Below are 27,309 nucleotides of genomic sequence, written 5' to 3' on the forward strand. Positions count from 1 at the left end.
TTTTTCTCTCTTGAATGTTATCCATTTCTTGGGAAAGCCGATGACAAATGAAAGGCAGTAGCTAGCAAATTGACACTATATCCCAAATACTGAAAGAAACAGAAGACCAACCACAGTGCCATATAAATGCAATATATTTCTCAGATAATTTGCCTTATTTGTTTCTCTGCAGTACATACTTTGTATTAAAGAGCTAGAATATTGGAATAATTCTAGACCTGGTGCTTTGTAGTTTTCCTGGCTAAAAAGTGCGTGTTTCAGAGCAGGATTATTTGAATATTACAGTTATTCTAATCATATTGTGTCTTGATTACAAAATGCTTTACCTATAGGAAATCAGGTTGCGAGCTAGCTCTTATATTGCTGTCCTGGTAAGGCAGTGAGCAGCATGTAAATAGGTCACCCAGATCAGCTGATGGTCATCATTAATCCAGTGCGAACACAGATAATACTTGCATGGGTCACAGGCACTAGTCCATGGGCTATCAGAGGCAGGAGCTCAGTGCCCTGTTTGGGTATTGTCTTGGTAGGGTCTGAATCGGGGTGGGGTGGTGGGGCTGGCACTGAGGGCAGGGACAGGGCATCTGTTCTAGGGCAGGGAGAGACCTGGACAGAAGAGGAGCAGGCACAGGGGCTGGGAAGAGGGTCAGGGGGACCTAAGCTCCAAAGGAGATGCAGCATCAGTGAAGGGCTGTGTGCTATGGCAGGGAGGGAGTGGTGTCTCCCACAGCCAACGTGACTGCATTTCAGCCCAGTCTGGAGGAGGCTGTGCATGGCACCTGCCCAAATAGCAGGAACCTTCCACTGAACCAGACAGTGTGGGCAAAAGTCTTTTGGCCACTGCGGGGGCCAAGAATGAGGCATGTGAGTCAGCTGGGCCCTAGGTTTGGGGTGGAGAAAGAGTGATGGGAACAGAAGAGGGGAGTTTTACAGCACCAGAAACCTCGTCCCAGCCTGTCCTTGCACCTGGACTGGCTCTTGGGTGAGTGGCTGAACCCAGGGGCCTGAATGCAAAGGCAAAAGCAAGTTGTCTGAACCCCAGAGGCTTCCCGGTGGCCCCAGCACTGCCCCCTCCTCAGCGCCGTTTCCAGGGGGTCCCCGAGGCTTGTGGGCTCCAGGCACTGTACTCCCCGTAGTCTGTGAGGTCCTTGGCTGCCACTTGCACGTGGTAGATTGCCCCCGGGCGCAGGCCGGTCAGGATGAAGGATGTCTGCTCATACGGCCCGATCTGAGGGGAGGGAAGGGTTTAGGCTTCAATCAGCTGCCCCACAGATCCTGCCAGGCCACAGGGCAGGGGCGGGTTGGTGGGGACAGGCAGGGCTGGGAGTCAGGAGTTGGAGCTCGCTCTGACAGAGCCTCACCTTGTGATCCAGGGCAAATCACTTCCCCAAGAGCCAGTCTTAGTGGGGAGCTGCTCTGGAGGGACACCACCCCTAGCCTCCAGCTTGCTGGCCTGGAGGAGGGCTGGGGCCCTGTAGTGGGTTAGGGACCAATGCACGTGATGGGAGGAGGGAGAGGGGTCCCCATGAGAGCTATAGGATGCAGGGCATGGATCCTGTCTTCCAGGTGCTCTTGTAGGAACCCCCATAGGGAGATCGGGGTCACCTGCTACCATAAGGAGTCCAGCACTGGGCAGTGAAGCCACATACCATCCACGATCCCACCCCTAAGACCCTCCACCGCAGCCAGGGCATGGCTGGCACTCACCGTGCGGGGGCTGCCAGTCCCCTGCCTGGTATAGCGGATCAGGTACTTGAGGGGGAAGTATTCGGGGAGCGGCCATGACCCAGGTGGCTTCCACTCCAGCAGCAGCTTCTTGCTCTCACTGGGGATGGCAGAGACTTGCAGATCCTCAGGGGGGTCCGGCCGAACTATCACAGCACACAGAGACCCTGATACCCACAGCAAGGGCCAGGTGGGCAGCGCCAGCTTTTCAGCACCCCTGCCGGCAGTGCCAGCTGAGCAACTAGTGCTCTGTGGGGCTCATGTCCTGGGCCCGCCGCCCACAGACTCCCAGCGCCCCCCAGCTGCTGGATTCTCTTGCCCTGCTCTGGTGCCCCGTGCTTGGCTGTTGTACCTGCCTCCCCACCCCCATCCCCTTCCCCAGGGCCACCAAGCTCAGGGGCGCTGCTGGTAGGTAGTGGAAACTGAACCCAGGAGTCCTGGCTGTGCCACGTTTCACCAGGAGCTCTGGGACTAGGACTAGGGGTCCTGGCCCCCGTCCCCACTGGACTGCTCTGCTCTGCTCCCCCATCTCTTGGTGAGGGTCACACAGCCAATCGATGGCGGCAGTGGGAATAGACCCAGGTGCCCTGATTCCTCACCCCCCGCCCCTGCTCTAACCACTAGCCTACCCACCCTGTTCTAAGAAGTACCTCCCCACCATCTTCCCACCCTGCCTGCAGTAGTATGCCTCAAGCACTCTTACTGATATGCTCCACGATGAAGGGGAAGAGGCTGGTGGCAGTGCCCAGGGGATTCACAGCCGTGATGTTCAACACGTAGGGGGTGATGGAGAAGAGCTGGACATCGTTGATAGAGCAGCTGCTGGCCCCGGCTGCAGGCTGGACACACTCAGTCTCTCCCCCCTTGGCCCACACGCCATGCCTGGGGGGTGGGAGGGGTGTAGGTCACTGCTTGGCAGTGGCTGGCTGGGGGGTGGGCACTGCCACAAGTGTCATGAATTCACAGATCTCAGTGCGCCAATGCTCTCCTTGGGCTTTGCCAACATGGCTCTTTGGGATGAGCCTGGGGTCTGGACTTGGAGATGGGGGACATCCTCCTAGTCTAAGCCTGGGGTGCGGGGGTCCTGAATGCCCCTGGGGGCTGATTTCAGGGTGTCCCCCACTGTCTCCAGCAGAGTCCCAGCCCTGGGAGTGAGAGACCTCTCACCTGTACATGGCAATGAACTCTGTGTCCAGGTGCACATCAGCTGGCAGGCTCCAGGTGCAGTTGACTGTCTGGGGATAGCTGATGGCCCAGCACTCAATGGCAGGCTTCCCAGGGGGCACTGCAGGGGGGTAAGACCTGGGCATCACCCCAGCTGGCAGAGGAGCTCGACGTGCCCCCAGGGAGCTAAGCCCTGCTGCAGCCCATCACCCCCACCCCTGCAGGCAGCAACCTGGCTCTGGCTGGACTGCACCAGGTGGATGAGCCTGTCCAGCCCCTGAGCGGTCTCTTAGCTCAGAGAGGGCCTGGGTTCAATCCCCAATGCCAAAAGCAAACCCAGGGGTCCTGCACAGTGAGGGCAGGGGAAGGGGTAGACCCCCCCTCCCCCCAAATGGGAGGGAACCCCAGGTCTCACTCACAGCCCAGGCGCAGCCGGATCCTCCGCAGGGCCTCACCGCTGGCAGGGTGGTGGCAGCTGTAGTCGCCCTCCTGCGCCAGGCTGGCATTGGGCAGCACCAGCCCATCCTCGGTGGCCACAAGCACATCTAGGGCTGTGGCCACGCTTGTGCCGTTCACTCGCCACTCCACGCCCGCGGCCCCAGCGGGCACCGCACAGCGCAGCAGCACGTCGGAGCCCAGTGCGCTGTGCTGCAGGGGCCAGGGGTCTGGGGCAGAGACGGGGCTGTCACTGCCAACTGAACTGGATTGTGGCTCCCCACCCACCCTCACTGGCTAATCGCTCTTCTTGGACCACGACGCTTGAAATGTGAACTGGAACGGGAAATTGTGGAACAAGAAGATGCCCCCGGACCGGATCAGGTGGTCTAATCCGAAACTACTGGTTCTTATCCCATTACCTGGATTAGCTTCCATAAGCCCTGGGTCCCTGGAGGGGTTAATGGCTGTGTGTTTCCCTCTCTACCCCCTGGCATCTCCTGGCAGCGCCCCTCTTTTTTCCCCGTTTCCCCACCCTTTGGATTCTGGTCACAGCTTTCCCTTGGGCAGCTCTGCTCCCTGCAGCCCCTTTGCAGGTCTGGCCCCCTGCTCAAGGAAGCTCATGCTGCCCAGCTCTGATGCAACCAGTCTAGAAAGGTGCAAACCTGCTCTGCCTTTTGCCCCAGTGCAGCGGTCAACCCTCCTTAACTACGCCATGCCCGCTAGGTCCCGGCTGGCACTGCTGCCTCTGCCTTTCTCCACCGGGTCAAAGGCCTTGGAGGCTTTGCGCACCTCGCCCTAGTGCCTTGCCCCCAGAGGCAGCAGGGCACAGCAGTGCAGCACTCAGGACTCCTGGGTTCCTTGGCCCTCCTAACCAAGAGCTGGCTACGCTTCTGACAACACAGCTCTGCTCTCAGCCTTCTCCTGCTGCTGCCCCAGCCCTCATGTCACAAGCTGCTATCTGCTGGCTAGGACCAAGCCATAAAGGCTTCCAGCCTACAGGAGCCCCCATCCCCTGCACCCAGACCCTGGTGGAGACAGGCCCCAGGGCTCAATGGGGCACTTGTGTGCTGGGCCCTTCTGCCAGGAAGGTCCTGGGGACGTGTGTCCGTGCTGCCTCTCCTACCTTCCTCCGTGGCGCTATCAGCAATGCAGAAGACCGGACAGGTCAGCAGGACCAGGACGACCTGCACCGTCCACCTCATCCTTGATGTCCCAAATGGAGCCTGAAGAAAGAGCAGCCAGGGGCAGCGGCTTGGCCCCAGCGATGTCAGAGGGGTTGGGAAAAGCCAGCTCTTGGGAGAAGGGTCCTTCCCAGGGGACGACGGGCCACGGTCCCAGCACAGCTGCCCTGGCATGCGCTAGGTGCCCAGAGGAAGCTGCTAGGGCAGTGCCAGCCCCAAGTTGCCTCCATGAGCCATGCAGAGCTGGCTGGGGAGGTTGGGGCTGGCTGGGGTTAGTGTCCCCCAAGGGTCCGCAGTGACTCCCAGCGGAGGAGACATAGAGCTGGGCCAGGCCGACATGGGCAGTGACATCCAGTGCCACCCCAGGGGCTTCCAAGGGCACTACCTGCCCCAGCCCCACCTGGCATGGGCCAGAGGGGGATTTAACCCCATCCCTGGCTGAGGCCCCAGCGCTCTGTCTGCACTAGCATTCAGCTGGGGCATCCCCTGAGGGGTTAACAGGGTGATGCTGGGAATAGGGAAACAGCAGTGTCATGAGTTCAGGGGAGTTTCCCAGGCTGGGGGAGGGAAGGGGAGTGGGGCGGGGGGGCGTTTGGAGGGGACACTGCCCTGCCTGGCAGCTGCAGCCCAGGCCTGGGGCTTTCCCCAAAGTGCCAGGATCATCACCCATGGGGCAGGTGCCAGCTCAAGGGATGGGGCGGGTGGCGCTGTCTGCCCGGGAGTTCAGTGGGGCAGGGAGAAACCAGGCCTGGAGGGGTGCAGGGGGAGTGTGGTGCAATGGAAAGAACAGGCACAGACCGGCCAGGTTTGGGGTTCTTCCTCTGCCACCGCTCTGCTGGGTGGCCCTGGGCAAGACCCCCATCCCCATGCCTCAGATTTCCCATCAGGGTAATGGGGAACCTCCTTCAAGGGCTTTGTGGTCTGTGCTTCAGAAGAACTGGGGCTGGGCATGGATGAATGGGGCGAGGGCAGCACCAGGGCAGCAGGGCTATGGGTCTGTGGCCAGTCCCCAGCCCTGTGAGCTGCTCACACTTACCTGGGCTCCATCCATGGCACAGGAGGGGATCATCATCCTCATACAGGTAGCAGGCTGAAACCCAGGGGCCCCTGAGGAGACCCACCCGAGGGAGTCTGGGACTTGAATCCAGGTCTCTGACACAGCAGCCTCCTCACAGTCCCACCCCAGCCCTAAGCCCTAGTGTAGACAGGCCTCCCCTGCTGTCCCTGCTCGACACAATGGCTCCCCCCAGCCTGGCACCAGGGTCCCCAAGCGGTAGGTGTGAAAGGGAGCACCTGCAGGCGATGCCATGCTCCCCACAAGCAGGCCCCCCAAACCCAGCTGCTGCCCTGGAAGTCGTAGGAAGGTAGAAGGGAGGACTTACCGGGCTCATGGAGCTGGGTGTCCAGACAGAGGAGCTGCCAGTGTCTCTGCTTGGGAAGCACAATCCTGCTGACCTTGGGGCTGCTGCCGCGCACTTCCTCGCACGCCAGCGCAGGAAATTCACCCGCTGGGAGGTTCCCGTGTTGGGGGATGGCTCCAGCACCTCAGCCTGTGGGCGCGGGGGGCTGGGATGGTGCAGGGAGGGACTGCGGAGCCCAGCAGGCCGGTTAGGTGGGCTCAGTGAGTCTGAGGCTCCCCCGGGCTGGGGAAGCGGGGCATCCCTTGGGGCTGAAGCAGGCTGGAGCCGTGGTTGAACAGATGGGGGCTGGCCCTGATCCTGCACAGCGGCTGGGGTCATTGTGGGAGCCTGCAGCCAACGGGGGCTTTTCTAGCCTTCCCCATTACTCACAGCTTCAGAAACCTCCTGCCTGGGCCTCAGAGAGAAACTCCTTCCCATGTGACCCCCCAGCACTGGGAGAACCCAGGAGCACCAGCACCCCCCTCCTGCCCTGTGAATCTCTCCCAGGAGACCATGTCGCAGCAGGCCAGAGACTCACCGGCTTCCCCTGGCTACTTGCAGCCCCAGCCCTTCCCCAGCAGCTGGCTAAGGGGAAAGGACATTCACCTCTGGGCACGGGGCAGTGAGCACAAGGGGAGCTGGCGACAGAGGTCTCCATGGCCCCCCATCAGCCAGGACTGCTGCAGCGTCGATGCAGCTGGGGCTGGGAAGCAGCAGTGGGGACGTGGCTGGAGCCCAGGGCGGAGACCCCTGCAGAGCTGGGGTGCACAGCGGTGGGCTTGGGGGTGCAAGGTAGGGTGAGGGGGTGCAGCAAGAAGCAGAGCTGGCACAGCTGGGCAGGCCGAGCTGCCATGCAGGCCAGAGGTGTGCAGGCTGGGCTGTGTGGAGAAGCCCCCAGCTTGTCCCTCCTGCGCCTCCCCACTGCACTATACCTAGGACCCTGGCACCCAGGATCTGCAGAGCCCCTCTGTGCTGCCCCCATCCCTCCCCCTCCTGGGTCTGGGCTCCCCCCAGCTCTGCTGATGCCTCAGCAGCCCCCGCCCAGCCCACCCAGCCCCTTCTGATGACCCACCCCACTCCCCACAGCATGCCCTGACCCGAGTCTCCAGCAAGAGGGGCTCCAGACTGGTAGAGCTGGGTGGGGGAAGGTCAGGGGGGTGGGAGCAGGTAATTCAGCCTATCCTCCTGGCCGTGCCACCCCCACACACCCGCAGCAGCCAGCAAGTGAGTCTCAGCCAAGGGTATATAAATAATTTATTGCTGTGGCCATGGCAGGGAGCGTGTGGGACGTGAGGGTGGCCTCTCACTCGTGCCCCCAGAAACACGGCCCCTTCCCTCATGGGGGGCTCTGAGTCTTAGCTTGGCTGGGAGCCAGCAGCCCCCCAGCCCTTTCTAGAGGCCTTGGGGTAAGAGCATGGATGGAGAAGGCGGTGAGAGCTGGACATGGCCCTGCTATGAGGTGCAAAGCTTAACCCACCCCTGCCTGGGCTCCTGCCGGCACAGGCCCAGGGACGGGCAAGTAGAGGTGCCACATGTGCCTGGGGCTTGGTGACGGGGCGTGCACTAAGGGCCGACTCGCCACGGGGCCCAGCCATGCACCAGGCTGGCCTACGCCAGCGTCCGGCTAGTCCCATGTGTGAATCCACCATTGTCTGGCTTGGGGTGTCCCTGCCCAGGGTCCAAGAGCCGGGCTGGGATCGCTGACCCCACGGTGCTCATCTGCCCTGCTCCTGAAGTCGCTGCATCTTCAGGATCTGGCCCAGGAGCCTCTGCACATCTTCGTCCATGTGGCCCTGTAAGGAGATGGGGGTCACACCAGCCTCCCCCAAGCCGGGGGCCACAGGAGATGTCCGTCTTGGCTCAGCCCCACTGCCAGCCCCAGGAGCTGAGTCAGGGCTGGACATCGCTGGTCTCAGAGGCAGCCATCGCGGCAGGCACCAGACATGGCCATTTCCCAGAAGGAAGAGGTGCTCACTGAGCTGGCCAGAGCCCGGCCCCCTGCCCTGGAGTGGGAATTGCTCCGGCCCCCAGCCCAGGCAGCCCCTACACCTGCTATCACAGGCTCGGGGAGGCAAATCTGGCTTCTGCCCTGGCATTTGGGGTTGGGGGGGGGTCAGGGCTGGGGTCCTGGATCTGGCCTGGGGAGTGGGAGGGCTCAGATGGAGGTCTCCCTGCAGAAGCACACACAGCCACGGCCCCAGACAGGCCTGCCCTTCGCCATGCGGCAGACCACAGACACAAAGGAGGCAGGCGTTGCACATGCCTAAGCTGGCGGGCACGCGTGCACACACGCACACGCACACACATGACTCGGGAGCTCCGGCGTTCCACGTGAGTGACCTTCTGCCCAGCGGGGCCATGCCGGTGCCCATCCACCCCGCAGGGGGGCCTTCTGCCGGTCCTCCGGCCTGCGGTGCCAGCTCCTGGGAACAAGGGCCCGGCCCCCTCCCCCGTGAGGATGGCGTGTCCAAGGTCCCATCCTTCGGCGCCAGGGAGCTCAGGGGAGAGGGGCAAGGAGAGGGCAAGAGATGTAATTCCCACAGGTGCCAACCGGCCTCGTCACCAGCCCAACACGCAGCCAGATCTCTGCCCGCCCATCCACCTGCACCTGTACCCCATCATGCACGTATCCCCTGTGCCCGCTGCCTCAGCCCCCTCACCCCCACACTGACCTGAACGGCGTAGAGCAGGTGCCCCCGATACAGTGAGACCACTTTGCTGTGGTGCCTCTCCATGTCCTGCAAGGCAGAGGAAGCCCAGGGTCGCACTGCGGGGCCGGCTGGACCAGCCCGTGCTCTGGGGCCTGGTTCCCCCTGTGCCGGGCACAGCGCTGTCCACAGGGGGCTACCCCTGCCGGGATGCTGAGGCTGGCAGGGGTTGCAGCATGTCCGCTCCGCACTGTCTGCGGATCCCAATGCCCTAAGCTCAGCACGCGGGTTTCAACCAGGAGTCCAGCCTGCAGCCCACATGGCTCTGCCAGGCACCTGGGGCCCACAGGTGACAGCTGTGGGATGGAGGTCTCCCTCCCTCCATCCCTCCCCACCCCCTGGGCTCCAGGTGCCCCTGGGTACTCACCGTCAGCTGCTCCTCCAGGGCCTTGATCCTGCCCTGCAGCACCCCTGCCTCCAGCTGGCCCTGCTGTGCCTTTGGCAGGGCTCCTGCTTTGGTGGGCAGCTCTGACAGCCCGTTCAGCGCCTCCTTCAGCTTGAAGACTTCCTTCGACAGCTCCGTGATCTGCTGGCAGCACCATGCAGCCATCACAGCCTGCCCCAGGGCCACAAAGTCTGGCCTGTGCAGGACAGCAGTGCCCTGCCTCGGACCGCTACGACCCCCCAGGCACAGGCATGCCAGTGTCCCCATCCCCATCCCTGTCCTGCTGCCCATGGGATGCTGGAGCCAATGCTTCCATTGCTGCCACTCCTGGCAGTAACTGGGACATCTGGGTCCAGAGCTCACCCTTCTGCTGGCCTCCAGGGCCCAAAGCTGGTCACCAGCCAGACACAGATCTCTCCTGCCAAGCAGGTGGAGACTTCGGACATGTCTAAGCCCTGCCTGGCTTTTGCTGGATCCCCAGACCCCATCTCCACCCCCCATCCTTCATGGATCTGGCCTAGACCACCATCACCTCCTACCCTTTGTGGCTCTGGCTCGATTTCCGACCCCCATCTCCCCTTCAATCCTTCATCACTCTGGTCAGATCCCCAGACACCTGGCTGCCCCGCAACCCTTCACAATGTAGCCCAGACCCCCGTCTCTCCCCCTACCCTGTCCCCACCTTCCTGTCCTTGTCCTTGACGAGGCGGGCTGAGTCCTCGATGTGGCGGTGCAGCTCCTGGACGCGCTGCGACTCGGCCCGCAGGCTCTGCAGCTGCTTCTCCACGGCGGCCAGCTGGGCCTCGGCCGCGTGCTTCTCACTCTTCATGAACAGGGCCTCGCGCTGCACCTGGAAGACCTCGGCGCATGTCTTCTCGTGCTTGCGGCCCAGCTCGCTCAGCTTCTGGCTCAGAGCGGTCACCTCGGCTTGCAGGCCACTGCGCACCCGCTCGTGCTCTGCCCGTGTCACTGTGCCCTCCCGTGCGCTGGCCAGCTCCCCCCGCAGCTGTGCCGTCTCTTTGCCCTTGGCCGCCAGCTCCCGCTCCAGCTGCTGGGCCCTGCCCATGATCTCCTGCAAGCTGCCCTCCAGTGCGGCCGTGGTGCGGATGTGCTCGCCCCGGGGCACTGAGTCCCGACGGGCACCGTCTGCGTCCCTCTGCAGCTGGACCAGGGCGCGCTGACTGGTGCTGTGCTCCACTCGCAGCTCCTGCAGCTGATGGTTGGCATGGGCCAGTGAAGTGCTCAGCCGGTCCACTACGTCCTCGTGCTCCTGGAGTGATATGGGCTTGGCGGCCAGCTGCTCCTTGAGAGCCCCGAGCTCCTGGTCCTTGCGGGCCAGAGCCTCACGCAGCTGCCCCAGCTGGGCCTTCACCTCGCCATGCTGCCGCATCAGCTCGCCCAGCTGCTGCTGCAGCTCCTGGTTTTCCTCCTCCAGCCGTCGCCCATCTGCCGGGCCCACTGCCCGCTGGAAGTCGCGGCTCTTCTCCTCCACGTTCCTCCTCAGCTCCTCCACGGCCGCCTCGGCCCGCCGGCACCGCTCCAGCAGCGCTGCTTTCTCCTTGGCTGCCTCCTCCAGTGACTGGCTGAGGTTGGCCTCGGTCTCCCCCATGGAGCGGGTCGGGCTGGCAGCTCCTGCCCGGCTCTCCAGATGCTCCTCCAGGTCCTTGACCCGTCGCTCCTTGGCCCTCAGGTCCTCTTGGGCTTTGTGCAGTGCCACCCGCACAGTCTCCAGCTCGCTGCGGGAGCTGTCTGCGGCTTCAGCGCCCTCCTGGTCCTCCACTGACAAGATGCCCAGCTGGATCTGCTCCCGCAGGCGCTGCACCTCGGCCAAGGCTGCCTCGTATTTCTCCTGGGTCTGGGCCAGCTCTTTGGCCAGCGCTGACCCAGCTGCCGCCCTTAGGCCCTCGTCACCATCGCCTCGCTCCCTGCCAGTCCCCCCTTCCTCCTCAGCCCCAGCCTGGCCCTTCCCTGCCTTCCTCAGTGCCTCCTCCAGGGTTCGGATCTTCGCCTCATACTTGGCCTTCAGCTGCTCCAGGGTGGCCCCAGTGTCAGGCTGGCCAGCAGCCCCGGAGGTCTTGCCACCTTCCAGCGTCTGCAGCATAGCCTGTGCATCAGCGTGCTGCCCCTTCAGGCGCTCAAACTCAGCCTGCAGCGAGTCATACAACAGGACGGGGATGAAGTCCCCCGAGGGGTCCAGGTCACTCTCGTCCCTCTCGTAGTTCTCCAGGATCTGCCCAGGGGAGAGGGGGAGATCATGAGATGCCTTCCCTGGGCTCTGACTGCTGGCTGCGGGGTCTGGGCCCCACCTGTCCCTCAGCCCCCCAACAGTGGGGCTCAACACTGCTAGAGACCTCCCCATTGCCCCCTACATCTGCCCTAGGTGCCCCCAAGTCACCCCTTGCACCCGCTCTACACTAGGCAGAAATGCCCAGAGGAAGCATTTCTGAGCTATGTCTGGGAACCCCGGGAGATGCAGGAACGGGAGTTGGATGGGGTGTTAGCAGAGATGCAGCAGAGGCTCACAAGGCATGTGGGCACTGGCATGGGGAAAGGCAGGGCTGCAGGGGCCATGGCATGTGGGGCTGTGGTGGCAACTGGATCGTGTGCAGACCACAGAGATGGAGGGGGAGGACTTGGTGTGGAGGCTGAGGCTGAGGTGCCAGCCAGAGCCAGGAGGGAGGAAGCCAGGATCCAAACACACATGGCCTTGTTCCTCACTGGAGAAGGGAAGCAGGTGTAAGCCTCCAGCCTGGAGCAGCCCCATGGTCCCAGGTCCCCACCTGGATTCACCCTGAGCTGCTGCTGGCTGTGATGGAGCAGGGAGGGCCTCAGGGAGACCCCTGCAGAGGTGGGGAAATGCCGTGTTACCTGGATTTTCTCCTGCAGCTCCTTGTTCTGCAGTGTGAGGGTTTGCACCTGGCCCTGCAGTGTGGCCAGCAGCTCCTCCGTGGACAGGCTCATCGTCTTCTTGGACAGCAGCACCTCTGCCCCTGAGACAACCACAGAAATCCGGCTGGAGATGACATTCCCCTGCCCCATCCACTCCTGGGACTAGGTCACGGGTGCACCAATGCAAATGGTCCTGGGGTCCAGGGCAGACAGACCAGGAGCTACCCTGGGGGAGCTGCATGCAGCAGGTTGCTGCAGCCCCTCACCAGGAGACGGCAGGAGGGGGTTTACCCCAGGACAAACAGCTACTGTGGGTTAAACAGACTCATGAACCAGCATAACTCACGCCAGGTAGCTTTACCTTGATTTTTCCTATGACCCTTCACTACTGGGTGTCATCACACGACCCAGGTGTAGGGCTGTGTCCACCCCGATGCCCGGGCCCTCAGCCTCCCTGTGTCCCTTCAGCAGCTCGGCCCCAGCCTGCAGCACACACCAGGTGCCCAGCCCTACCTGGGAACTCCAGCAGGTCGCCCTCCTCGTCCTGCAGTGTGTCGATGTCGTAACTCGTGTTCTCCTTTTCATTCTGGGGCAGACACAGGCAGGAAGTCAGGGTCCCGGGGGCCATGGCTCCCTGCATGGGGCTGGCACTGGCAGGCGGACGGCGACAAACTGACATGTCCCAGCCCTCCTGCGTCGCCAGCTCCCTGTGCGGCTCCGTGGGCCGTCTCGTACCTCCAGCGATGACAGGCGGCTCCGCAGTGCCTCCACCTCCTTCCCCAGATGTGTCTTCTCACCCTCGCGCTCGGCCAGCTGCTTCTGCAGGTCCTTTACCTGGGTCAAATGAGGGGATGCATCTTCAGGTTGGGCTGCCCCTTCTCTAGCCCATCTGAACTGGGATAGGGGAGACAGATCAGACCCCAGGGCCCAACCAGAGCAGACCTGTGGCCCCCCTAGTCCTACCTATGGAGGCAAATCGTGCTGGAGAAATGGGTGAACCCCCTGTACCCTGGACTGGGCTATTCCTCCGGGCCGTGGCCATGCCTGAGGCATGTGGGTTCCCCTTCCCAGCCCTTGCCTTCTGTCCTCACCCTTGAGCTCGCTGTGTCCCAGCGATGGGGATAAGGTACCTGGCTCTGTGGTGGCACTTACCTGTTTCTCCATGGAGCGCAGGGAGCCATCCTCCATTTCCTGCCTCTGGGGGGACACAGAGAGGGGTGAGACAGTCACCGCACCTCACTAGCTGCTCACGTGGGGTAGCGCCACATCAGCCTGCGAGCTGGGCAGTGATATTCCCAGCATAGTGATGCCCCTTCCTGTGCCCATCCCCCAGCCAGCTCCTGCCCCTCCTGCCACAGCTCAATGCCAGGGGAAGCTCCCTCCCCACCAGCCTCATCCCAGCTGTGGGCACCAGGACCAGCACTGCACTGGTACCTCCCACTTCTGCTTCTGCTTCTCCTGCTGCTGCTCCAGGCTCCGGATCTTCTGCAGGAACTGGGCCCGCTCCTGCCGCAGCCGCACAATCTCCTCGTAGGCGTCCCTGTCCTCCTGGGGGGGCCAGAAGCAGGGCTGTGAGGGCGGCACAGGGGGTACCTAGCCCTCCCCAGGCTTAACAGAGCAATTAGCTGTGACTGGCCCCATGCCCAGCTGACATCCAGGTTGCAACTGGAACCTCAGTCAGAGCCAGAGAATCAGACCCACACACCCCGCATGTGGGCAAGAGGTCCTTGCCCAGGTGGCATCATGCTCTTGGGTATCAGGCCCATTCCCCAGGGGGTGCCAGGTGAGCTCGGAGCGGGCAGAGCCTGGCAGCCTCACCTGGTTGAGGGCAGACTGGGGAGGTGGGGGGGCCTTCCTCTTCCGCGGGGTGCTGTTCTTGTCTTTGGACAGAGGCTGGCTGGTCGAAGACGTCTGCCAAGACATGAAGGGGAGAGGGCCATGGCGGGGTCCCAGTGCGGCATGGCTCTGCCCAGGGGCAGGGGCTGGAGCAGGCTCTCAGGTGAGCAGCCCCAGCCCCTCTGTAACACCCCTTCTCCCATCTAGGGTGGCAGAGGAGTCTCAGTCCTGCCCCAGGACAGCTGCAGCCCAGGGAAGCCCCCACACCCTCTGCCCTGGGGCGGGGTGGTGGCAGGGCTGCCTGGTGTGCTTCAGCCCTGGAGCTACCGGGCTGCATCAGTTCTAGTCTCAAGACCCACAGAGCTCCCTGCAGAACAGGGCCAGGCCCTTTACCTGGGAGACCTGATCCATCGAAGACTCTTCTGTGGGAGGCAGTGGGGGAGGAAAGAGACCATCAGGCCTTAGAGGAGCCACTGGACCAGGCCCACAAGGGATGCTTGCACACACGCATGCACACCCATGCACACAGCAGCCACATGGCAGATGCAAGCCAGAACCAAGCTCCTGCCTGTAGCTGTGGGGGGGGCAGGTGCCAGCACTGGGAAGGGGTCACCACCCCACTCCAGGGGAGCAGGGAGAGTAGTGAGACAAAGACCCCCTAGAGAAATCTCCAGGCCCCCACCCACATGGCTTAACCCAGTGGGACAGTGATGACACCGGGGAGCCCCTACCCTACCTCTCGTCCACCATTACCCTAATGAAGGGGGCCACCAGGTGGGGGCAGGGGACCCAGTGGCATGGGAAGACCGAGGCCACTGCCCAGCAAGCACCTTACCACTGGCCCAGGACCGGCACTGAGCGGCGTCCTGTAGGTAGTGCTGGATCAGAGCATTGCCTGTGGCTGTGCTGTAGTGAATTGCGTCGTGGCCCATGGCGTCCACCGTGGTGACCCGCGCCCCAGCATGGATGAGCACCTCCACCGTCTCCACGCTGCCATGCTCACAGGCCAGCATCAGCGCAGTCCTGGGTGAGCGACGAGCCCGATCATGCTCCAGCCATCTGCTCTTTGTTGTGGCAGCCCTGCTCTGAGCCCTGTCTCTGCTGCAGAGACCCCCCCTGCCCCATCTCCTGCTCCAACCCCCCTGCCCTGGGGACACGACTGCCCTGCTTTGGAAGCAGCTCCAAGGCAGCTCCATTCTCAAGCATGGCCCAGAGCAAGTGTCCCACAGTCTCCAGTGAGCTGACACAGGGAGTCTGCAAGCACAATCACTGCCCCCCCAGAGGCATGCACAGGCCACCCCACATCATTCCCCCTCTCAGGCAGCACTTTGCACAGCAAAGGGACACGGCCTTAAGATGCTTCCCTCTGCTTCATGCACAACCCAGATTTCCAGCCCCCAACCCAGATGCTCACAGCTGGATCCACTCCCCACTGTCCCACTGCTCAGTCAGTGTCCAGGAGTCATCTCTCTCTTGCTGAAAGCATCCTCATCCCATCCCCTAAGATTTAATCCTTTCCCATCTGGCCCTCCCAGTGTCCTTCCATGGGATGGCTCTCACCTGCCCTGCTGGTCTCTGCTGTTCACCGAGGCTCCGCGGTGCAGCAGGTAGCGGCACAGCTCTGAGTGGCTCATCTTGGCTGCAAGGAGCAGGGGGGTCGAGCCATCCTAGAGCAGGGAGAGGGAGGTATGTCCTCAGCAGGACTCAGCTGGACTCCAGTCTGAATGGGCTGTGTGCTACCTGCCTCCCAGCATGGCCCAGGCCTCCCGCTAGGTCTAGGCGGCACAGGTATTTGCAAGGCCAATGCCACGTGCCAAAAAACAAGCCAAAGAATGTGTGATGTGAATCCCAAGTGACTCATGTTCATCAAGCACCCCAACTGCTGATGACAGCTGCTAGGCCAGCTGCCTTGCCCAATCTGATCCACTCAGGCCCAGGAGCCCTCTTCACTTCACTTCATTTCCTGTATCACTGGGCATGGGCCAGTCCACCTCAGAGACTAGGAGGATATAACCAAGGTACCTGCTGCTGTTATTAGCTGCCGTGTTCCACCCCAGAAGCAGCTGCATTTTGATGGCAGGTGATGCGAGCCTGATTCTCTGCCACCCCCGGTGTGTTTCACCCGTGAGATTCAAATGGGCTTAGGTAAAACTAAAGCCAGCTCTATGCAGCAATCCAGCCCTGGGAGCAAGGCTAACACACCATGTACTGCTCTGGGAAGAGCTGCCTCACCTTGTCCCTGATGTTCAAAGAGGCCTTGAAATCGCAGAGGATCTCAGAGCAGGAGATGCAGCCACTGACAGCTAGAGAGGATAAGAAGGAGCCTAAGAGGTCTGCTGGCTATGCACCAATGCATAAGCCTACCCATGGCCTGTGCCAGGGCCTGGATGGCGAGGCTCCGGGCATCTCACTGGGGAGGACGTGTCCTTCAGCCAAGACCTGCATACCCAGCCCAGTTCCCACAGCACCCAGGACCCTTCCTGGCCCCCAGCACCCTCTGCCCAGCTCCTGCCTTCCTCTCTGGTGAACAGCAGGCAGCTTTCCAGCCTTAGGCAACACCAGCTTTTAAAATGGGACATGAGGGGGTGGGAGGAGATGCCACAAGGCAGCAGGTCCAGGCTCCCTCCATGCTGACCTGCATGATGGAGCGCCGTCCGCCCGCAGCTGTCGGTCACGTCCACCGGGCAGGACGCCTGAGGGAGAGATGATGGCAATTAGCAATGGCTGGAGTGGTGCTGTCTTCCTGCCAGTGGTGGGGGGGAGTGACAGCAACCCCTCCCAGCCTGGGGATACCCTGGAGTTGGGGTCCCACAGGGAGAAAGGCTGGGGGCGGGGGTGTTGTTGACTATGTGAAGCCAAATGCTCAGAGAGTTCCTGACAGACGGGCTCAAGGAAGGCAGGTTTCCCCAGGGGAAAGAGCAGATTTTTTTTAATCCTTTAACATTTCAGTTGAGGACTGTAACCTCAGCAGTGCAGCTGCATTCCTCCCCCACCCCAGCATTTCTGGCTGCGGTGCATGACGGGGGCTGGGAATGCAGCCGAGCGAGCGGGAAGAGCCCGGCAGCTGCACGCCAGTCCCAGGGGCCCCGCAGTGGCACGTCCACAGCAGAAGGCAGCAGCTCCCAGGTCCTTCTTCACAAGACCTTTCCCTTGGTCGACCCAGCCTGCCCCACTGTAGCTGCCCCATGGGCAGCAAGTTCCAGCCCTGCCTGGCCCGCTTCCCTGCCTGCCCAGAGGGAGTCCCACAGGGGCTGCATGGGTCAAGGTTCCCCACAGCTGCCCTCTGTGCTCCCGCCTGCCTTCTCCAGTCTTCAGCATTTCCCCAGCCTCCTGCCTGGCACCCTCACCTGCAGCAGCTTGCTCACACACTGTGGGTGGCCGTGCTTGGCTGACAAATGCAGCGCATTGTACCCTGGAAAGAGACGGGCGGGCAGGTCAGCGACCCATAGAAAATCCTGACACCCGGTGTGCTCAACGCACAGAGTCAGCACTACACAGCTCAGCCTCCCAGCCCTGGAAATGCAGGGCCCTGGATCTGACGTGCGGGACAGAGTGCGGTCGGCCAAACTGAGCTGTCACCAGGACACCTGGGTTCATGCTCCTCGTCTGAGGGGAATCAGATCTTTTATCATCATCAGTGGGCAGGAAAGCTACTCAATCCCTCCCAGCACCCCTGAAGGCCCTTGGAGGTCTCCCATCCTCACAGCCAACTGCCCAGACCCTACTTAGGAAGTAACTCTCAGTGTGAAGGACAGGGAAAGTTTCTGCAGGACAAAAGACAGGCTCCATGTTCAGGCTGAGTCTAAAGAGACAGCCACTGTACTGCCCACAGGAATCAGGAGGTCTTCGGCCATGGGTACAAAGGGATGCAAGAGTACTGGGCGCAGTCAGTGCATTAAAGGTGCTCTAGGCCATGTCCTGGCCCGAACCAGGCCATGTCCTTAGCAGGCACATGGCGGTTCCTTGTCCTGGGACACTGTCGCTGCAATGACTCGGGCTGTGCCTATCGGCGCACATTGCCCTGATGTGAGTTTTCTTCTGCTCCCCAGCCCCTCACTGAGATCTGAGTGGTCCCCAGGCTCTGGGCTGAGATCACAGGGGTGCAGAGAGATCTATGTCAGGGGGAGAGGAGCGGAGGGGCAGCAGCAGGGAAGCTTGAAGTGCAAGGAGCTTTGGCAGCCCCCCAGCAAAGGGCTGGATCCTCCATGGGGTAAATGCAAGCAGCAGAAGTGCAAAGGTCCCACTGCCCTCATGCAGCTGGCCTGGGTCCCTTCTGCACGGCCTCAGCCAGCCCCGAGCAGCCGTATGCAAGCCTGCCCTGCAGGAGAGGGAGTGTGCCTTACCGGAGCTGTCTTTGGTCATGGCATCCACCCCATGAGCCAGCATCACCTCCAGGCAATCCACGTTCCCTCTCGTGGCGGCCAGGTGGAACCTGTGCCAAAGCCAGGGAGACACCGTCACCTTCCAGAAACACCCCCTCATCCCCCGGGAGCCAGATCCAAGGAGTCTCCAGGTTGCCCCAAACCCTTAGGAAGCCCCTGCACTTGGAAACAAAACCCATTCCCCTGACAAATGCCCTGACTTGTTTTTGTAGGGTTACTTAAAAACTTCTGATCACGCAGGCCTTATTTCCACAAGGCCCCTTGCAAATAGAGGTGGTAACATCCTTACAAGCAGGTTGGCCTGTCCTTTGCAGAGGGAGCCAGGCCCAGCTGTGGAGGGTGCAGGGACTGGGCTTCCTTTGAAGGCTGAGAGCTGGGAATGACAGCAGAGACTGCCTTTGGGGCAGGCATAAAAGGCCAGATGTCTGTGCTGGGCAGGGGATGAGCTCTAGTTTGTGCTCCCCGGTTTCTGATTGTATAATTATATCACGATTACATTAGTATATCAGAATTGCATTATTATGTTGGGATTTCTGATTGCATTATTATATCGTGCCCAAGGGAGGGGCCTGAAAGAGTCTGTGATGAGTTGTTAGCTGTCCCGGAGTTAGAAACACCTACCGACCACCTCATGTAGGGCCAGCAGGGCAGAGCGTACGTTAGAGCAACCTCGGGGCTGCTCTAGCACACACCCAAGCCCAGCCTGCACAACGCCCTGGCTCGGGACACAGCGAACCCAGAGGGCTGGTGAGCCTCCTCCGCACCTTCTGCCCTGCTGCCAGAGCGCGGGACCAGACCATCACTCCTGACCCAGGCACCACTCACGCAGATTTGCCCTCCGAGTCCAGCTTGGTGGGGATGAGGCCCTTCCGCACGAGCAGGGTGGTGACGCGCTCGGCATCATTATAGTCCACGGCCTGCAGGAGCTTCTCGTCATTCTTGCTCCAGTCCTGGCTCTGAAAGGCAAATGGGGGTCGAAGCAGTGACTCCCGCCTCCTGGGGATGCCAGCCCTGCCCTAGCACAGTGGGGTTGCGAAGGTGCATCCAGGACTGGGAGCTCCATGAGCACCAGGGACATAATGCAGGCCCTTTGCTGAGGAGCTACAGTACCCTGCATAAACCTGCCTGGGAATGTCTAGGTCGGACAGACTGCACCCAGTGCCGCAGCGCGTGAGCCTGCATCCGCTGACTGGGAATACGGGGGTCTCAACATAGGTACTTCCCAACCAACCAACCAACCAACAAATCCATGTCCCCAAGGTCCCTCCAGGTCCCATAGAGCCTGCTCCCCACTCAGAGCCAGCTTCTCTCCTATCAGTAACGTTCCCCCAGTCCTCCCAGTCCCTCCCGTTCCATGGCGCCTCCTGCCCAGCTTGGCCATCCTCCCTTCGCTTCTGCCTGGAGCACCCAGAGCCCAGCTGCTGGCACCTACCAGATGTGCTAAGCCCCCAGCTCCCACTGACACATGCCAGCACCTCTAGAAAGCAGCCAATATTTGAGGAAAACTCCAGGCCTTAGCCTCTCACTGAGCTTGCGCACAGTCCCCCTGAACCCCCGGGGAAGTGGGGTCTTGGGGGTCGCAGCCCCTCACTACCGATCTTGCTGGAACCCCCTTTCTGCCCTGGATGGCAGCTAACAACTCATGCCCCCTCCGCCACCCCCCAGCCTAGGACACAGCTCCCACAGGTCACGTTTCACAGCCCTGCTGCAGCAGACGGGCACCCATGGTGACACTGAGGCCCCGATCCTGACTTAGGAGGGAGCTTCACTTTACGGGCCGTTGTGCATCAGCACTGCACCTTGGGTGGGGGAGTCAGTGGGGGGATCCCCCCAGTGCTGAGAGGCAAGGGGGGGGCGGGGCTTCATTTAATCCCATGGGAATAAAAGCGCAGCGGCTTCTTGGTAAAGAGGGCAGCTGCTTATAGATGGCAACTCTGCTGCGGCAGACACGGGTGTCACCTTTCGGGTGCCATTCGTGTCAGCAGTGCCCTTTTCCTGGTGCCCAAGCTGGAGATCTGCTCTTCCCGACTGCTGGGCCCCAGCTGTCAGCATCTAGCCCCAGTCTGGAGGGGGCTGAGCACTGCAGCCCCCCTGGGACAAGGGGAAACCGCCAGCCTCCAGCACGCCCCATACACAAGCAGCTGCTTTGTTCTTAGGGATCTCCTTCGCTCCAGCGCCCTGCACCCACCCAGCACGTCCTGGGCAGCTCATGGCAGGTGGGGCAGGGGGGGAGCAGCCTCCATGGGATGCTGCTGGGGCTACTGGGTGGACTGGAGCCTGCACCTGCCCCCAGGGTGGGGAAGGACAAAGCCCTTGCAGAGGGCATCCCGCCTGGATCAGGCGTGGCAGTGGGAGGGGGGATGTGCAGGGAAAGGGGCAGTCTCGGCGGTGGCCAGGGCCCAAGTGGGGGGCACAGAGCTGGATCAGGCGGGGGGGGTCAGATGGGACATACCGCGAAGGAGGCTGCGGCGCACAGGCAGATCTGCTTCATGGTGTCCAGGAGCTGCCGGGCGGCCATCCATCCACCTGCTCCAGACCTCCCCTGCTGCTGCCCGGCTCCGCAGCCCCGTGCAGCCGCCCCCCACCTCCTGGGGCTCGCTGCAGTCAGGGCGGAGGATCCGCCTCCCTCGCCCTGCCAGCTGGGAGCTGGGGCAGCGCCTGCCCCCTCCCTGCGGAGAGTACCCAGGCTGGGGGGGGCACAGCCCCTGCCACCAGGCTACCACGACCCAGGGAGCAGGGACCCCCCCTTCAGCAGCCCAGAGCCGGGGCAGGACCCCAGGCGGGGAGGGGGAGCGGCGGTTCTCTGCCTGGGTGCCAAGGCACCCTGGGGTGCTGCCAGATCCTTTGAAGGGTGCCGCAGATAAAGCGAGCAGACAAGTGCAGGTTCAGACTTGCCCCTGCCTGGATGATTCCCCACGCACGACCCAGCCTCTGCAAGGAAGTAAGCGCTGCAAACAAGGCATTTGCTCTGAAATTGGGTGCTGCTCAATTCACAAAACTTATGGAGGGGCCTTGAGGCCAGTGAGGCTGAGAAGCAAGGGGTTGGGGCACCTGTCTGCACCATCAGCCCCAAATTAGCCACAACAATGTACAAAGATTTCCACCCCCAGATGGACCCCCGATAGATCCTTGATTCCTGGGGGATCTCTGTGCAGCTGGCTGTCCCACCAAGCTTGCTCCTCTATTCATTATTATTCCTACAGTTTCCTGGCATTCCTGGAGCACTGAGGACAGCCTGTTCCCGACCAAGAGCCTGCCGTGCCAGGTGCTGTACAAATATGGAGCAAAAGGCTGCCCCTTGTCTGAGATCCTACAGGGCAAGCGTGAGATGAGGGCAGGAGATGGAAAACAAAAGGGGTCTTAAGGGAGCAGTGAGACAGTGGGATGTGCACTAGGATGCCTGGGGCACAAAAGGTTAAACCCAGTTTGGCTTCATCTTGAGCAGAGGCCCAGGGGAAGGACTTTGAATGAGCCTCTCGGAGGGGCCAGGCCATGGGGAAGGTGGTGCTTCCTACCCAGCAGCACAGAAGGGAAGGAAAAAATCATGATGATTCCTGCTGAATCACTGCACCAGCCGGAGCTGGGCTTGGGGGTTGCGGGGGTGTGTGTTTCAAATCATCCCTGTGTGTGCATTCATGGGCTGGCTGCTTCCACATACCTCACCCTACCACGATACGCAGGTCTACGGGCCACAGAAGTGTTTCCATCCTTGTTGTACAGATGGGGAAACTGAGGCACAGGGCAGGCAAGTGACTTTTCTGGAGTCCACAACAGAGCTCAGATGATGTGGGAGATGTGGGCTCATCTCTGCACATGCTACTTGCCATTGGATGTTTTCCATTCAGCAACTGGTGACACACAACCAAGCACAGAGTCCTGCCACCCTTTAGGCGAGCCCTCTGGGTGGGCTAGGAATGAAGCCTGCAGCCTGGCATCCCTCTCTCCAGGCTAGAGAAACTTCTGGCTCTGCCTGCGCTCCATTTCCCTGGGCTCCACACACCTGCTCCCCCAGGCCTTCCCACCAGCCCAGCTGCAGCCTGAAGCAGGAGAGGAAGCCCAGCGGATGGACACAGCATGCAGAAGCCTAAAGCTGCCAGGCCGGGTTCCTCCTGGATGCTGCTAAATAATGGAAGAGTGTATTGGTTTCCTGCCTCGGCGGGTTAATTCAATCGGTGGAAACCGGACTCCTTCAGCTCTGGGGATCTGGAAACCCGAGAGAGCGAGGGCTCACAGGAGCAGCTCTCTGGGCTGCAGCACAGCCGGCGACCCTGAGCCAGGGACTGATCCCACCAGGAGTGGAGGACTGATCCCACTAAGAGCTGGGGAACTGATGCCACCTAAACACCGTATAATTTCCAGAGAGCAGACAGGACTGCCTGTGACTGCGCTGGTATCCGGGATCTCTGACCGTGCAACAATTTCATGCAGCTCCTGACACCCAAGTCACCAACCTGCCAGGAGCACCACCCAGGTGCGGGGCTTTGTGCCCTGAGTCAGTGGCAGGATTGTGGCCATATGTATGCTCCATCCCAGGCCCCCCAATCCCACTTTGTCCTTGTCTTCTTCTACCTCTCATTCTCCCCTTTCCACTGGTTCCTCTGGCTGTGCCCTCTCCTGTTTCCAATGGGAATCTGATCCATGCACAGAGGCCACTGCTTCTGACCTTCATAATCACAGAGATGTTTATTGGGCCCTGGCATCCAGACACAAGTTGGGCTCCACTCCAGAGGCAGCAAAAGGACCCATCCTGAACCACAATGGGCCAAACCCTGCTGCCTCCACCCCTGGAAGGGAGGGCCAACTGCCCTGAGCTCTCTAGAGGGTGAATGAGTGGGGCTTTCCCTGTTCCACAGAGAGGGAAACTGAGGCACAGAGCAAGGAGGTGACAGGCCTGAGATCACTCAGCAGGTCAGTGCCAGGACTGGGGACAGTCTATTGCGCTAACACTGCAGTGCTTGATGTCTGTGGGGACAAAGCAGGACCTGCTGGCTTGGATGGGTTGAGCGCCGTGACATCTCAGCAGCCTCTCCCCAGAAAGCCCTGCTCTGCCTGCTGGGGAAGGGGCCAGGAGGGTCTGCTGCTTCACAGAGGCAGGGAGATGGGAGAGGATCTTCCAGGAGAGAGAAGCGAGGGAGGAACTTGAGGGAGGAATGCTTGGAGCAGCCAGAGCGGTAACAGGTACATGCACCCCAAGGTGACAGGAAGGGGCAGTGGCCTAAAGGCAGAAGACAAGGGATTGCCGAGGCTGCTATGGAGCCTGGCGACTGCAAGACGAACCAGCTGCCGATGCCTGGAGTAGTCAAACTTCATTACAACTCCCCCACCCTGGAAACGTTTCGGGGGGGGTTTCCTCCTTCAAGCCCTTCCCAGCTGATGGCGTGCAGGAATCTCCCAGTGACTCATAGGGGATGGAGGGGGAAGTGTTAGGGGCTAGCCATTGCATTATCTGCCTGTGGGAGGGGAGGAGAGGGGGTGTTGGAGGAGCAGTTCCCGTACTTGGAACAGGCACCATGGGATTTTAAATGAGCACAAGCACTCGGGACCTCTCTCTCACTTGTCAGTGGAAAAAAACACCCACTCCAGCAGCCGAGCACTGGTTCATGGGTTCATCATGGTGCCCCCGACCGACCGCCCTCAGATACTCACTTCACTCTTCTTAAACCTGGCCCGCAGGCTCTTCATGGTGGCTTTGTCCCCGTGCTCTGGGCTGCAGGGGGTAGATCTAAACGGGGGATACAAAGCAGCTGTAAGATCCTAGCAAAACTCTGGCCCTTCATCGGCAGTCTCACAATCAGTCTCAATATCTTCCTGTGCCTCCTGCCCTGAGGGTCCTGATTCGGGGTGCTCACCATGTTCGAGAGGGGAGAGGACTGGAATGGCATTACATGTGGCATCAGACCACGGCCCTCCACCAGCCGGCTGCAGGGCATGGACGATGGGCACTGTAGGGGCTCAAGGCTCTGTAGGTACAGACAGGACACTCAGCCCCAGGCAAAAATTTTGGCTGACTCTTCATTTTGGCCCTGACCCTGCAGGATAACTCATGTTAAAGGTCCCTCCAAGCTGCCGGTCTCTGACCAGCACCTCCTCAGCACCTGGGAGCTCACCTTGGTGCCCAGGCGTGTCCCAGCCATGGAGGGAGGAGACCTCCTCTCTGTGCCTGTGCTAACACAGCCCCCACCACAACAGGGGTGCTAGAGGCTGGTGATGCCACAACTGGAATATAGATGGAGGGGCCAGGTGGAGTCTGTGGCATTTGCCCTGGCTATTGGGTGTGCTCATGTGCCCGGGAGAGAGCGCAGAGTCCCGAGACAGGGCGCTTCCTGCCTGTGCCTCTGTGGGAAGGGGAGAGGCTGGCAGTCTGGTTGGCCTTACTTCTGCAGCCTCCACCTCTGCAGACCCCATCCAACGCCCAAGACCTCCCTGCCCACGAATTCCTGACCCTCGTGTCCACAACGCCCCGAGGAAGAGGCGGAGGCTGGATGGGTGTGTGGGGGGCTGCTCCCTTGTCACCTCGTGCCTCTGGGCAAAATTCCTCCCTGGACCCCTTTGAGGAGTATTGGCCCCCCCCCGGTCTAGCCCTGTAGCCTTGTGTTTGCTGCCAGCAGGCCTCCATGCCCCCACCCTCCAGCCTCAAGGTAGCTCGACAGCCCCCCCAAAGGTACCAGTCTTTTGGGCAGCTGTTTATTTCAAATGCATGCACCCCTTCTCCACCCGCAGGCTCTTCCTGCCCCGCTGCTTGAGAACGCCGGAGGGCTGGGTCTCCCGAGGAGGCATATGCCTCCACATGACTTCAGTGTGGGCTCCCCAGGGCCTGAGGCACAGGCAAATTAAGGGTCCCCCATGGCAAAGAGACAGAAACCAGGAGTGCTCATCCTCCATCCTCTCGTCTAACCCCCCCCCAGCCCTGCCCTGCTGCACAGCCCTCTATGCCGTGCTGTACCATGCTAGCACCGGACAGGAACCCAGCCCGTTGGCATTGCTGTCAGCTGTCAGGGCCATTACTTTTGCCTAGGGACCTGCCTCCTTGCCAATCTAGGTGTTTGCATTGGCTCTGGAGCAGTCTCCCAGGATGTCAGAGCCCCTGGGAGTCCCTGCACTTGTACAGAGCAATGAATGACTTCATATATTAGCCCTGACTTGTTCAGCTGCAGCAAGAGTCCCTCAGTCCTGATCGCAGATGTGTGAAACCTGCAGCTCCAGGGCTACCGGACTTTGGGCCAGTCTCGCATCTTCCCTCCAAGCCCCATCCCTACCTTGTTGATACCGTCAGGTGCAGCTCGGGCAGGTTCTCACTCCTCTGTTACACGTTCAGTGCCAAGGGCAGAACAAACTCTGAAGAGTCTCCTTACTTCTGTCTTGATTGATGGGAGCTCACCGTATCAGAGGTGGCCCAGCCCGGGTGAGGCTGTGTCACTGCGAATGAGGAGAAACCAGGGGAGGGACATCGCTGCACTGGGAATTGGGTTACTTACCTGCTACAGGTACGATTACCTTGCTACAGCGGGCTGCAGCTCAGCGCTGCACGGTGTCCAGGGCACTACATTACTCTGGAGCTGTGTCTCCATCTCTGAGCATCTCCATAGTCCTGAGTAGCCCAGATGTCACAGGTGCAGAGCACTTCTCATCATCAGGCCCTCCATACCCCTCAGGCTCCCCACTAGCTCTGGGAAGCCAGGGTAATTATTCTCCATGCATACCATACCGTTAAAGAACCTGGAAAGCAGCAGCAACAAGCAAGGGAATGGAGGGTCCTGTTCATGGATGGCCTCTAGGCCCTGATCCTGCAACAGGCTCCACACCTCGCAGGGACATCCCCCATGGAGCAGCCTGGGGACTTGGTTTGTAGAGCTAAAGGTTTCCCTTGATCTTCAGCGTGCAAACATGACAAGATGTTGCCCCGTGATTCCTTTTCTTTTCTCTAAGGCTTTGCTAGAGCTGAGGGACCCTCCCACAATCCCTGGGAGGTAGGTATTGTTTTTTTCCACATTACAGATAGGAACAGAGAGTCACAGACATGGGAAGCGACTGCCTCAAGGTCACTTGGTTGGTCAGGAACTGAGGTGGGAAAACCAGGCACATTGAGCACCAGGTCCAGGGATCGCACAATCCTCTTTTCTGTGCCGAGATGACTGGAACCTTTAACCCACCCGGAGCTCAGCAGATCAGGACCTGTGCTTGCTAATTAATGGATTTTTTTTCTCTAGCATCTATAGCAGGCTGGGCACAGAGTATTTGAGCAAGTAGACATGCTCCCAGCCAAACAGTGGACTGTAAAATATCTTGCAAAGACTATGAAGGGAGAGAAAGAACAATGCACAAGCCTAGACTTCGCAGTGGCAGGAGGCCTGCTGAGGAGTGCTGGAAATGGCTTGCAAAATCCAGTACTGAAAGGTACCATTGGGTCGGCTTTGTCCTTGCCCCCTGCTTAGGCATCGCAGGGCTTCCACTTTAGGACAGGTGAGGCTGCACATAGGGTGTTCCCCAAGCAGGAAAGCACCAGGCACCGCAGCCCATCCGTGGCCCCACCAAGTCCCAGGACCTCCCAGTCAGCCTCCGGCCAAGCTGGCCATCTGCCAGACCAGGACAGAGGCTCAGGCTCAGGGAGCCTGGTGATGTGGGGCTGTCCTCTCACTTCTCCAGGCAGTGTCACTGGCGGGTGCCCGCAGGCTCCCCCGACTCATTCAGGGGGCAGCGGGCGCTAGTGGGCGCGCTCTGCTCCGTGTCCCCTTGGATCCCTTGTTTTGCACCCGTGACCGCGCTCCCTTCCCTGTTTTCTTTTCAGTCGTCCCAAGCGGTCAGCTGTTGCGCTCTCCCTTTCTAACGGGGCTCCCAACTTTCACAATCAACAGGCCTGGAGAAGCTACAGGGCACCTGCTGCGCCCCTTAGGCAGCCTGGCTCTGCTCCCTGACAACTGTGGGATACGTGGTATTTCTTTAAGCGCCAGCTCCTGGAGTCCAGGGATGGGGGGGATCCCCTGTCAGAGCAGCAGGTCCTGCAGTGCTGCTGCAAGGAGGACCCGCTGTCCTCCCCCAGAGCCAGGCACATCTCTCCCCCTGCCAGGTCCAGGCGCCTGCCCCAGCTCTGCCAAGGACGGGCAGAGACCTTTCTGCCAGGAACCAACATGGCGGCACCGCCACCACCGCCCGGGGCTCGTGCGCATGCGGAGTGAGGCACGGCGGCTTCGCGACGCCCGGCGC

General features: G+C 60.9%; 2 protein-coding genes across 9 annotated transcripts; both read right to left on the minus strand.

Annotated features, from left to right (window-relative positions):
• Positions 1–116: 116 nt before the first annotated feature.
• Positions 117–6,247, minus strand: EBI3 (Epstein-Barr virus induced 3). Of its 4 annotated transcripts, none has more exons than XM_059720014.1 (8): positions 5,891–6,247; positions 5,545–5,615; positions 4,451–4,578; positions 3,309–3,554; positions 2,893–3,010; positions 2,429–2,607; positions 1,708–1,871; positions 117–1,228 (listed from the first exon to the last, which is right to left on the minus strand). In XM_059720014.1, the coding sequence occupies exons 2-8, from the start codon at positions 5,553–5,555 to the stop codon at positions 1,076–1,078; spliced, it is 999 nt and encodes a 332-aa protein (XP_059575997.1). In that variant the 5' UTR covers positions 5,556–5,615; positions 5,891–6,247; the 3' UTR covers positions 117–1,075. The 4 variants fall into 4 exon arrangements, with proteins under 4 accessions (XP_059575997.1, XP_006278751.3, XP_019340943.2 ...); XM_006278689.4 differs by having other exon boundaries at positions 4,451–4,550; positions 5,891–6,245; XM_019485398.2 differs by lacking the exon at positions 5,545–5,615 and having other exon boundaries at positions 4,451–4,550; positions 5,891–6,243.
• An 897-nt stretch (positions 6,248–7,144) lies between these two features.
• Positions 7,145–27,299, minus strand: ANKRD24 (ankyrin repeat domain 24). 5 transcript variants are annotated; one of them, XM_059720018.1, is made up of 21 exons: positions 23,755–23,832; positions 20,561–23,323; positions 18,934–19,064; positions 18,070–18,158; positions 17,074–17,138; positions 16,362–16,419; positions 15,959–16,029; positions 15,287–15,393; positions 14,562–14,749; positions 14,120–14,148; positions 13,709–13,801; positions 13,325–13,438; positions 13,043–13,087; positions 12,626–12,724; positions 12,404–12,476; positions 11,870–11,991; positions 9,684–11,231; positions 8,984–9,142; positions 8,581–8,646; positions 8,214–8,331; positions 7,145–7,701 (listed from the first exon to the last, which is right to left on the minus strand). In XM_059720018.1, the coding sequence occupies exons 2-21, from the start codon at positions 20,624–20,626 to the stop codon at positions 7,517–7,519; spliced, it is 3,426 nt and encodes a 1,141-aa protein (XP_059576001.1). In that variant the 5' UTR covers positions 20,627–23,323; positions 23,755–23,832; the 3' UTR covers positions 7,145–7,516. The 5 variants fall into 5 exon arrangements, with proteins under 5 accessions (XP_059576001.1, XP_059575999.1, XP_059576000.1 ...); XM_059720016.1 differs by lacking the exon at positions 20,561–23,323 and adding exons at positions 23,958–24,068; positions 25,365–27,299 and having other exon boundaries at positions 7,540–8,331; positions 23,755–23,830; XM_059720017.1 differs by lacking the exon at positions 20,561–23,323 and adding an exon at positions 25,365–27,299 and having other exon boundaries at positions 7,540–8,331; positions 23,755–23,830.
• Positions 27,300–27,309: the final 10 nt, after the last annotated feature.

This window comes from Alligator mississippiensis, chromosome 16 (assembly GCF_030867095.1).
Source record: "Alligator mississippiensis isolate rAllMis1 chromosome 16, rAllMis1, whole genome shotgun sequence".
NCBI classification, from domain to species: domain Eukaryota; kingdom Metazoa; phylum Chordata; order Crocodylia; family Alligatoridae; genus Alligator; species Alligator mississippiensis.